General features: G+C 35.6%; 1 protein-coding gene across 1 annotated transcript in view; it reads right to left on the reverse strand.

Moving 5' to 3' along the window:
• Window positions 1-505: 505 nt before the first annotated feature.
• HMGA2 (high mobility group AT-hook 2) overlaps window positions 506-12,910 on the reverse strand; it is a 58,942-nt gene continuing 46,537 nt past the window's right edge. Inside the window, exon 5 of the mRNA XM_072401295.1 lies at window positions 506-7,459. Within this exon, the coding sequence (XP_072257396.1) occupies window positions 7,415-7,459 (45 nt within the window). The 3' untranslated portion in view covers window positions 506-7,414. The remainder of the gene's footprint in view (window positions 7,460-12,910) is intronic.

Below are 12,910 nucleotides of genomic sequence, written 5' to 3' on the forward strand. Positions count from 1 at the left end.
TTTAAGTTCAGATTTTAACATTTTATTGATATGCCACGTTTTAGGAAATAGATTGGTATTGGTATTTAGTACCGGCATTCTTGTGGAATACACTGTGTGATGAATTGGAATAGAACAGAACCTTGATCAATCTCTGACATTTAGCAATATGCAAAATTGTATAATATTATCTTGTCTTTTGAGATGGAACTAAAACCAGGCTATGGTCATTCTATGTGGTTCAACCTTTGTGGTTCCAGACACTGCGAAGCAACTCACTCTCAATATTTACAATACAATCCCTGAAGTTTCCTATAGACCAGATCTGTGTATCAAAACTGAGGATTAATTATTTAACAGTGTCTGCAGTTACACAGGTAAGTGAGGTCTTGTTTAAAAGATAATGCACTGCTTGTTAATATGCATATTTAGATGTCCAAAGCTTACTCACGGTTTCACTTTATAAAAAATAAAATTAATGTACCAAATGTAAAGTAAAAATAAAAATAAAAACAGAAAGACAACATGGGGATAACAGAGGCTATTATGTTTATTGTGCTAAACAGACGTGATAAACTATTTAAGAAATATGATCAATAAGCAAGCAATTTTAAGTACAATCACAGACAAAGTCTATGCAAAGAGCAAGGCATATGTTAGAAGACAACAAACAAGATTAAAAGCAAACATCATCTTGAAGCATCTTGATATTTTCCCCTAATCCCACTAATGTGACAAGAGGAACCGGAAAGTGAAATGTCCAGTCTAGTTTACAGGTGACCAGGGACAACAAAGAACAGTCTTATAAAATTTATCTCCCACAAAAATAAACTATATGTATAAAAATTTATAATGTTCTTTCTGTCTGAGTGGTCACCAGCTGCTTTTGTTCAGTCTGAAAAAATGAGGTATAAGAAGCCCTAGGAGGTAGTAATGTCTTTTTCTGATTGTACTAAAACAAAGAAAACATACGGTTAGGTGCTGCAGAGCTGAGAGCTCCTCGGGGATTGATATAACATTAAGAAGGTTAATGCTTACTAGAGCAAGGCTCTGACTGGTCAATGACAAAATTGGAATCTAATTGGTGTAGCATGAACACCCCTTAGTTCCTAAATATATAGCTGTTTTATAGGTTTAGCGGACAAGGAAAATTCTAGTCATATGCATGGACTCTACGTAAATCTCCCTGTAGCAGACCTGCTGAGAAAAGACTTTCAAAGAAGTACATATAAAAAGTACCTTCTGGGGGTTTGATGCATTCAATTCATGGGAAAAGCAAGAAAGAGAAAATGTACTGCTTTTTCATAACACATCAGCTTTTTCTAACAAGTATATATTTTAGCAATACTTTTGCATTGATGTGAAAAGCAGAGATAATAGAAGACTCTGAAGTTATGTATGTCTGGCATTTAAATAAATGCAGTACACAAAATAATTCTGCAGAAATCCGCAAAATTCTTGTGTATCAAAGATTTCAAATTTACCGGCAGTACTTCCCATATGTGCAACCAGTCGTGTTCTGACTAGAGAATAAATGATTGCACCCAGGTTCTTTGTCCCATGGCAGTACAGCATTTTAAGTTGTTCAGAATAGAACAAAAACTTGCACATGAATCATTTTCATCAAATTATTCTATGTACTATAAATAATTTATATAAGTCAGGCAATGGCATTATATAGATGCAGAGAGGAAAGCCCTTTCTCACAAAATGCTCTGCAGAAACTAGAGAATAAAATCCTATTGGATCACAGTTTTGACAGAAAACCAAAGCTGGAGCATTATGGATGCAGTTGAATGTAACACGCCTATCACATAAAAGTCAATACCAGGTTAACAGAATTCAACAATCAAGCTTTTTTTTTCTAGCCGTTTTGTACCATGAGGATTACAAACTATACAGCTAGTAATTCCAATATATGTGATGCAGTTACATTTGTCTCTATTTTTACCAAACTGTGCACAAGTAAGCACCCCGAGTAACTCTTTCTCTGGCCCAGTTATTAATACAATGTTAAGAAACTTGTAAATACTGGCTAAACAGAGAATAAAATTCTACTTGAGAACTTAAAATACATCTTAATGCAACTCAATATAAAAAAAAAAAATCACATTTGTGTAAAATACATGAAAATACAATTCAATCCACTACATTAAACACATACTTATGATTGCATTATGCAAAAGCCAAGCTTGCATCTTCCCGCCTACAAAGCTTCAAGTTTCTTTGAAGGTTTTTGTTAGAAGGCAATGAGGTCCATGCTTATGAGTGCTATGTAATTACATTGATCACCATTCATAATAGCTGAAAAGTAGTAGGGAATCTACAGGATGGAGAAAAAATGTTACTTTGCTGGAGACTACCTCTGTTCAGCTTACCCACCATAATTGTAACCATCATGGTGGTGATACCTAATATTGCAGTGCAACCATCGAAATTAAACAAGGTCAAGTTTTAAAATGATGGACTAGAGGTGGAGCTTCCTTGGATTGCCAGCAGTGCAGTTTCACTGGAGCAGGTGCAATACTGATCTTTTATGGGTGAGGTGTGCGATTTTGCACCAGTTTTTGACCTCCACTGGACATCAGTTGATAAACCTAGAAATTAAAGGTATGTGGCATAAGGAAACCCGTCAGTGTTGCAGAGGTATCTCCAGCAGGGATCTAATTGTTTTTATACCTGGTTCCCTTCTAATAACACGAACCAATATATGTGTTTATTCGGTATGAAGTCCTACAGAAATACAACAAACAGGGATTAATTGCAGTCTTAGAAGTACAAATGTTTTAATGGTATCTGTCTGACGTCTGGAGGTACTGTTGTTTTTGTAAAATAATTAGTCCATTCTCCTTTAACAATACAAATCTGAGGTAAATATATGGACAGTAATATTTCAACAAAGGTTTAACATTTGTATTGTGTAAAATCAGAAAGATTCTCCTTAAAAACCTATAAGAATTCAGTACAAAAATATATTCAAGTTAACAGTTCAATATACAGAAATCCAAATACAAGTTGAAGGCAACAAAATGTTAATGCTGAACAAAGATTTTTTGCATAACTGTTAAGGTATGTATGTAGGTAAAGCATTAAAAAGGATAACTAACTGTACTATTAACATTTTCTGTAATGTACTGAGTATAGCAGCATTAGGTTTGAGTTGTAGGGATCTGTAATATTCAGAGGTAGTCATGAAGTGACAATAGTGAAGGAAATAAAAGTTGCTTGCCAAGCATTGGCACGTGATAGGCACATCCTTTTTAATCTATGACCCTGAAAGTTAAACCATACATTTTTACATAGGACTAAATGATGAAAATACATAATTTACAAAAAGGGTTTCTGTTTGTCATCTCGGATGTTTGTCAAAAAAAAAGTGTTAACTAACAATGATGCAAACATTTGCAATTAAAGATAGTTCAGTTTGCACTTTAAAAATTGTTAGTGAAATTCAAAAAGTTAATGAAGACATGTTACAGGGGTTCAAGCTACCAGAAGGCATAAGACTCTGAGGCTTTTAAAACACAGAGATCCAACAAACTAGGTAGAAACCCCACCTTCTGAAGTTTTTACTTCATGGAGTAATTCAGAGGGCTGAGTTTGAATAGCCAAAGATATTACTTGACTGACACTCCACCAAACACTGGCCTTCAGTGATGGGTAACATCTTTAAGTGATCAATACAACACAAATTAAGACTTATTAAACTAAATGTTACTGTCAACATATAATAAGTGTAAAGCTTCTGCTGTATTATTTGTTTTGCTGAGGTACAGACCTTGGTAAAATTGTGGAATTACCAAGTATTTTAAAATGTATGCTGTAATCTAATATTCAAGCATTTTCAACCATAAAAAGTTATTCCTACAGTTCTGCTTATATTATAACAAGACAATCCCTTTATGGGGCTTATTCAATGTTTTAGGATTAGTCTCTCAATTCCATGTGTTTGGAAACATTCAATTTGTATAAATGGAAGACCAGTCCTTAGATCACTGGTCACACATCTACAAAGACAACAGACCACTTTGGGATCTAATTATCTTTTTACTCAAAATTCACGTTTATCAAAAAACGTGTGAATCTTGGGCAAAAACCTGTATTCTGTTGCTCATCCCCAATAGTATAATCTTTATCACCAGTTATTTCTAATTTTCTGAATCATATTACTGATTGGAAATTGACCTCATAAACAAGAAATAAGAAACCGGTGAATGCATTGTTTTGTTTGAAAAAGTTGATATTCCCTTTTCTGCAGAATGCAACACCTACTATGTTTGAAGATTTAGCAAGAACAATTAAAAAAAGAAAGGTAATTCAGTTTTTTGAAAGGCATTTAAACTTAATCTAAATGGTACTTTTGAAGAATTTTCAAAATGACCATTTGCTAAGACATTTGATCCCATACTAGTAATAACATTTTAGGGTCATACTTGGCAATAAGCGTCATTAGTTGAGGAGTGCTGAAAAATGCACTTTGGCTTTAGTGTAGTATGTATTACAAAGAAAATGTATTCCCAAAACATGGCTTTAAATAATCCTTTTTGGGAGTTTTTTTTGTAAAAACCTTTTCTGGAGTCCATTGAGTGACACTGGAATATGATATCTTCAGGTATGTGGCTGCCTTCAAAAGAATTGAACACTGGTAAAAAAAAAAATAAAAACTTTCAACCAGCGCAAGATAGCCCCATCTTAATACCAGACTGTCAGAATGCCTCAGTTTGAAAGCAGTACCAAAATAATGATCATAAACACAAATGGACTATAGACTGCAAAAGGATTATACAGCAAGTTCTTAGAATAAAAAAATCACCTATTGAGGGACACAGGAATCTGATATCTTCAGTACATACCAAAGCAGTCAACTTAGAGGTGGTACCAGCAAATATCAACCAAGCATTTCTGAGGAGTACTCTACATGACAAGTCACCAAAAGAATCAGACAGTTGCCACAAGAGGACTAAGTTTTAATGTACTAACATTTCAGACAAGTGGTTTAAACCCTCAGAACTAAAAACAAGTGTATTGTTATGACAAGGGCAAAACCCCTCAAAGAAAAGAACTGGGGACAGAACTGGGTCTGACAAAATCACTTTGGCCACAGAGTTAGAGGGCCCCAAGAACTGGGGCACATCGGAAATGGATTCTACAAAAGAAAGAGAAGTCCGGTTGCTTGCTTTCAGGTCCACTAAGAATTTAACTTAACAATAAATACAACCTGTTGGGTGGTCCTGGGGGTCTTAGCACCAAGTAGGAGTCACTGAGTCAGCTAGCAGTCCCAAAGGTACCAGTAATAAAGTCCATAATTCCCAAACAAAAGGGAAAATATGATATCTAATTGTCCCCAGTGAGTCTATAACTAGACATGTTGCAGTTCATGTAGTGGTGGGGCTGCAATAAATGGGCCTCAGATACTTACGTCAGCTTAAACAACTAATAGCAGAAATTGATTGGTTGCCAAAGTGGACAGGGCCACAAAAATTGGGCAACAAGAATGGATCATAGTTTGAAGATCCACATGACTGTGCAGAGAAAAAGCAGCAATGAGGATGTGCTTCAGCTTGGAAGAACAGAAAATGCAAAGCTTGTGCAGAACCCACAGAATGGCTGGGTTTGGAAAGGAAGCCTAAAAACTTATTGAGGTAGCTCCCATGTTATGGGCTGATCATCCTACTCACCTATATGATTCCTTAGAGACAGGGCAAGCTAACAACTCTAAACTTGGTAAGTGCTCCCCTGCAAATTCATCCAGTTTTAGGTCTGGATTGTGCCTATACAAAGATCCCAGCACACAAAGATGCTTCCAGCAGTTACACATCCAGTCCAGTTGGCCCAGAGTCAGCTCTCAAGTTGTAGTTGTAAGAAAAAATAATCCTAGCATATTGGAAAATGTAATAGCCATAGCTGCAGGAAACCTGTCTCCCTGAACAGTAGTACAAAAATGAGGCATGGTAGTAGAAGGGGATATCCTAGGTTGGCTGTATGTTTTTTGATACCAGTATGCAATTATCCTAAAGGTGGAAGCATAACCAAAAGGTAATTCATTCCTGTGTCCCTGGATGATACAGAGGTTAGAATTACTTTGGGGACAGAACACAAATATTTAGACAACAATTTGCGACCATTCCTGTCAGAAAAAAACTCCTTTTTAATAGGGAGTCAAAGCAGGAAATTTTGACTATTTTAAAATATTGTCTCAATGGAAACAATTGGGGACAGAACTGTGTCTGACAAAATCACTTTGGCCATAGAATTAGAGGGCCAAAGTGAAATGGATTCTACAGAGGAAAGAGAAGTAAGCCTGCTTGGTTTTAGGACCACTAGAAATTTAGCTTAACAATAAATACAAAGTAGGAGTCACAAAGCCAGCTAGCAGTCCCAAGGATACCCAGTAATACAAATATCCTGAATAATGACTCCATCAGGAAAATACTGGAACAGGAGGGAGAATATGATATCAAATTGTAGAAGAAGGAGATATCCTAGGTTGGCTGTATGTTTTTTTGTTATACCAGTCTGCATTTCTCTTAAAGGTGAAAGGATAACCAAAAGGTAATTCATTCCTCCCTGGATGGTAAAGAGGTTAGAAATTCTTTGGAGGACAGAACAAAAAACATTTACAAATCTAGTTCCAATTCCTGTAAAAAAACCTCCCTGGTGTTTATCCCTCACAACTAAAGTTTATGATAGCTCAAAAAAAATCCTTCTATTCCCCTATATTTTTACTTTAAAATTAAAAAACATAGGATTATACAGCTGATACTGTATACTTAATAAGTAATTACGTCACTTTTAGTCATACACCATGTGGTATAACCATTTTGTTTCAAAACACAGGTTTTAAGCATGTTGCTTCCTTACAGAAACATATGAAGCTACTAAGCAAAAAGTAAAGATCTACAAGAAGCTTTGGGGGAAAAAAATCCCTCATCTTTGGTGTTCTACAGGGGTTTTGTCAAGTTTGGGTGTTAGCAGGTGTGGATTACACATCTTTGCACACCGAGCTTCACCCATTTCAATGCCCATTTTGTCCTTATGTGTATGCAGTGCAGTGAGTGACAATGATTAAACCTGATTCAAGAATGTTTGACCCACACATCTTTTCTCAACAGCGTTATTGATTAGTAGGTTAAAGATAAAAACAGCATTTTTTAAAGAGTTACCATTTATCTGTATCCCCTGTCTTACAGCAGTATTTTAGCACTAAACCTGGGACAGTTAAAAGGATTAGAAAGAAAGTATTGAACAGGTTCTTGAAGAAGTTTTTTGACTTTTGTATTCTGCCCAATGGACAAGAAGTGGAGAGATGGGGGTAGTACAAAGTAAGTGGTCAAAGCAGCGTCTTCTCATTTCTGAGATCCAGATAAGCTGAAGAGACTGAATCTGAATCTAAGAAAAACTGCTCTCTGAGGTAGAAATTCATTTTGGCGGTTGTCTAGTCCTCTTCAGATTCGTGCGAGGAGGCCTCTTCAGTTTCTTCCTAAAATTACCAACAGACAAGATCAAAGTTAATTACTTGGATTAGGGTTAAAAAAACAGAATCACAAAACAGTAAACTCCCTGTTATCTGGCACCCACGGGCAAACAGTAGATTCTGCAAAAATCTTGTTTCTGGTTGCTTGAGAGTTACTATTAAAATAGTATTTTTATACCATTTTAATGTAATTAGTATTAGTGTATATCAATATAGGCACAATAGAAGTACAGTATATGCAGAGTAAGACCCGTTACAAAGACTTGGCTTACGAACGGCAGTGCCGATGGCTGGGCCGTTTGCTTGAGAGTGCCGCGTGTTTGAGTTCTGTATAAAGGGGAGTTTACGGTTTAATACTATCTTTACAACAAAGGGGTGTATGCTTAAACATTGGCTTACTTTTGGTATTTTTATTATTTTACCACAAAAATTATACGCATACCCACTTATATTTAAAACATCAGTCAGTCAGCTCTACAAATAATGTTTTGTTTTTTACAGGTAAATTCTCAAACGTAGAGAAAAATGTAAAACCAAAAATATCTGCACAAAATCTTTCTGCCTTTAGACCTACTAGACTAGCTATGTATGTACGTACGTAAACAACGTAAATAACACTATTAGGTGTATAATTAGATATAAATATAATAGGTATTTATTGGATGTTATTACAACAGCCTGTTGAAGTGAAAGTACATCCAGCTTTTACAGAGAATAACAGAAGTCGGTGTTACCTTTAAATAGGCACAGTTGTATACAATGTTTACAGAACATAAGGGGAGAGGAGGTTTGGTTTACTGTACTTTATTAAAAAAAAAAATCTTTAAATTTAGTTAATAGTTAAAAGTATTTTTCTGTAAATATGAAATTGTACTTAATGTATCGTAATAAAGAGAGCAATGGTGACCAGTAAAGAAGATGCATGTGAAGATAATACATCAAGATGTATTTAAAATGTCTTCCAATTCTTCTTACAATGTACCATGACTGGTATGTCAGCTTAATTAGTCTAATCAGAATATGTTTTTTTTTATAATTTTTCAGGCATTTATAGATGAAATTTTGATGTCATATAGAATACTGAATACTGGTCCTGCAGGCAAAAAACTACATGCTGATACACATTTAATCTTTAAAAATCTGTCAACCATGTAACAATGAATGCTTGTTCTCAACACAAAACAGGAAACAAGACAGGAAAAGTAGCACAAGCAAAGCTGGCATGGAAACCTTAATCTGCTGTCCAAACTGAAAATGGGGTTATACCTTTTATATCCTCTTTTAATTTCATTGAGTGTCTATTAATGTTTTTCCTTTTGTGCCAAAACAATGCATTTGTAATTCATTCTTCCTTCCTAAAAATACATCTGGCTCCACAACTTAACAGTGCACAGGACAATCAATGTTACATATTTTGGACACAAAAAATGCAAATTCCATCTGCTTGTTAAAGTGGACCTCAAGTCCTCCTCCTTCACTTTTGATACTAGCTACCAAAACCACATATGAAAAGTGCGGTCTGAAAGTGGGAAGGATCTGTCACCTGTCTGCCACCTGTCACCAGAGATATAACATCCTGTTTACAGGCGAGTATAATATCAGCACATTTATAATGAACTTTAGATAACCAGAAGCCCAGGAAAAGGGTGGAGGGGGTAGAGTGAACTCTAATTTAAAGCAGATTTTAGGATTTCATTGGTTTGTCTGATTTTCTTCATGGCCAATTGATGTATTCAGACAACAAACTTGCTTTCCAAACTATGGCTACAACATCAATTTATTTATTGTGCATCCTTGCAAGATTTACTTTTTGCTAATATTCTCAAAACGTAAAGCCTTATCGAAGGAAAAAAGGTTAAATGTTTATATGAAATGCATAGTTGAGAGTTCTCTTACCTGCTAAAAAGATTTGTATTCCTGTCCATACAGTACTAAGATTTATACCTGTCTAGCAGTGCAGGAGCCCTGATTTTTTTCTTCAGCTGTTTCTTTTTAAAGGTCTGTCACTGAACAGTGAAAGGAAAAGAAGCACAGCCATGAGTCCCTTTGCTCTCTCCGCTTTTCCAGATGTTCCTTGCACTGCAAGCACAGCTTTCTGACTCCCCTGTTACTTTTACCCCTAAATTCTTACACAGAATGTACAGTAGACTGTAAAAGACTGACTAAGTCAAACTTATTATAGAGCTTGCATTTAAAAATACATTCATTGATGTATTTGCTGTGCAGATGCATGTTCTACCCAGAAGCCCTGCAAGAACATTTCAATAAAACTGACTGAATCTGCTGTTTCTTGACAAATTACTCTCAAACCTTCCTTATTCATCGACTTTGACCTCATGAGTTTTTTTTTTCTAGAAGTTCTACTTTAAGGTAACAATATGTCAAAACATTCCACATTTGTTGTTACTCTAAAAGCACATTTTAAACTATTACCTATATATTCAAGAAAACTTCATGTTCTATAGAAGGCACCTTCTGGTGCCCTTTTTATATCTACCTTCATTGCACATATTCTGGTTTATGCTAAAAGATTTTGAAAAATTCCAAACTTCAAGAAACGGGATCATATCGATATTTTACTGCTTCCCACAGTGCAGTGCTTAAAGACTGAGTCACATTGGGGTCTGGCCATCAGAGTATTCACGCCAGTTTCCCTTCTAAATACACCAACAAAAGTGTGACGACAATATTATCTATTATAAGGGTAAGTTGTTCTGCACCCTACCCTCCTAAAGAGGAGAGATACTTTTAATGACAGCATTATTATTATTTTAACGTTACAAAGTGTATATAGTCTAATACAGTATGTGTCTTTTGAATTAAAGCAGTGAATATCTGGTACTAACCCTTTCCGCTTACAAAACACTTTAACTAATGCAAAGTTTTAGCAGTTACATTTCCCAATAAATTCTGAAAGGTTGAAAACAACCAATCAAAACATGGTTTCTTCACGTGGGTAAGAACTTATTTAAAGGTAAAATTTTAGCAAATACGACAAAATCTTTTAGTTACAAGGAGAGCACAACCACTTTATACTAGGTGCACATACCAAGTTGTGATCAGGGGGGGCTGCACTGTAAAATGGTCAGTAGGTTCTTCTCTGATATTCGAGCCGGACCATCCAGGCTAGTGATTTCGTGTTTTTTTTTTAATCAAAATGTACACATTATGAAACCTACCGAAAACACTTTTACCTACACAGGGGGAAAAAATCCAACTCCTTAACCACTAGCTAAACCAGATTATAAAAGTGTTCATACTTTAATAGATTTAATTTTCCACATGGCTTCATTTTGTCTGGGTAGCTAAGTGACAGAATTTATAACCCTCTTCCTTTCCCAGGCTGCTATACTGCCTCTTAAATAAAGCATGCCTTCAAGTTCCTCTGCATTACATGAGCAGGCTTTCATTCATTAGTGTTTGAAACACTTCAGCTGTGAAGGAGCTCCTAAACGTTACCACGTGTGACGTTGCTTCAGTAGGGCACCCTGGTTAAGGATACAAAGATCCAGCCTTTATTGCTTACTTGAAGCCTTGTGCAAAATGTTGCAAAACACTGTCTTTGTTGTGATGGAACCCCGCCTCCAAAAACCCTCAAACTGCAAAACACCATAAACTGAGAGGATAAATATACACACTGAGGAATGGTTGACAGCTGCACAGATAGGACCACAGCATCAAGCTGTGAAATTTCACACTCACTGGTACTTTTGTCTGCCTGTAGCAATGTGGGAAATAAGACAAACATTAAAAGAAGCCCTTTCTGAGCCACAATGTCCTACAAAAAGGCAGCTTAGGTCACATCCATTAGCTGGCTGAAAAGAAAACCAATCCGCATGCCCAGTTTTAGAAAGAAATTTACACACAAGGGTGTTTAGTCTCAAGATGAGAAATATGCATAGGAAGCTGGATTGTAGCAGTGTTTGAAGTGAATCAATTCACTATTCACCTAAAGTATGCCCAGAGTTTCAATGACAGGCTCCAACTGCCAGGTCCCTGGCAGACTAAACTGCTTAGAGCAAAAACTGTAACATAAATGTTCATGTGTAATCTCATAAAAGGCTCTTCTTTTCCAATAAAAGCCATTTTACCCACTACTATTCTATTCAATATACTAAATGGGGATTATGATAACCTTCTCATATGTCTAATTAGCACTGTTATAATTTGTGCCTCTTTAGAGCTCTCAAAGTTAAGTCTGACCTGTATAATTGTATTCTTAATCCCTAAACACTTTGCTAAAATCTGATTTTAACTATTTCACAATGCTTATTTTCTAACCAGGGTAAAAGAACAACATACCGGTAAATCTATCTTATCTTCGACATAAAGTCACACCATTTTAACCTAACTTAAACTTAAAATTATCATTGCTGAAGCCTGTTACTCCCCTGGTCTTTATAGTTTGAAAAAAATGCCCTGTACTGCATTATATATACTTTGTTAAAATCCATTCCATGTGCATTTCAGTCCACATCCCTCTTTAGTTTCTTATGGCGTCCTAAACTGTAAACTCTTTATTATACAAAAAGAACATTATTGTGTTTTGTCTGTTATTAATATTAGGGGGTGTTATAAGATGTAAACACTACCATTAAAAATACCAATAAAAATGTTTGGTCACAGTTGTTTGAAGGTTGTCTGTAGGCTTCAAAACATTTCCATATGGTATAAGAGACAAAAAAGGAAAAGGTGGCACCAGATATACCCGAGTATAAGCTGACTTTTTCAGCACCCAAAATGTGCTTAAAAAGTTTATTATTAAATTTATTAAATATTGGACATTGTTATGCCTAAAAATTATAAGCCTACAATGAAAAATAAATTTCCATGCAAAAAAATGTAACACTTTTTGCATGGAAATACGGACAGAATAAGAATGCTAGGGGGGCTACAGTGGCTGAATGCAGTAATGCTTTCAGACACTTTTACTGGACAGAATCATACCGCCAGGGAGGTTAAAGAGAATTTAGTGGTTAGGTACGGTTAGTAGTATACCTACCTAACCGCTAAATTCTCACTATGGTATTTGTTCACCATATTATGGCTGTAATGGCCGTATTATGTAATTTTATTGGTATTTATTTTGAATATTAAAACTTACCAGTAGCTGCAGCATTTCCCACCCTCGGCCTATACTCGAGTCAATCAATTTTTCCTGTTTTCCCAAGGTAAAAATAGGTACCTCGGCTTATACTCCGATCGACCTGTACTCGAGTATATAGTATGTAATCCTGTCCAAGGTGACAACATTGCTCCTCCATAGATACAATATGGGGAGGGAAAGTGTGTTTGTTACTGGCAGAATTACCAAGTGAACATAAAATAAATACTAATGCAGCCACCTCATCTAAAAACTGGTAAATTGCAATATATCACATTTTAGTTCTTGGTTTGGAATAAACTTGATAAAATGATAAAAGTGATAAAAATAAAAAGTATCAGAATTCCAAAAAA

Source organism: Pyxicephalus adspersus, chromosome 2, assembly GCF_032062135.1.
Source record: "Pyxicephalus adspersus chromosome 2, UCB_Pads_2.0, whole genome shotgun sequence".
Taxonomy (NCBI): Eukaryota; Metazoa; Chordata; class Amphibia; order Anura; family Pyxicephalidae; genus Pyxicephalus; species Pyxicephalus adspersus.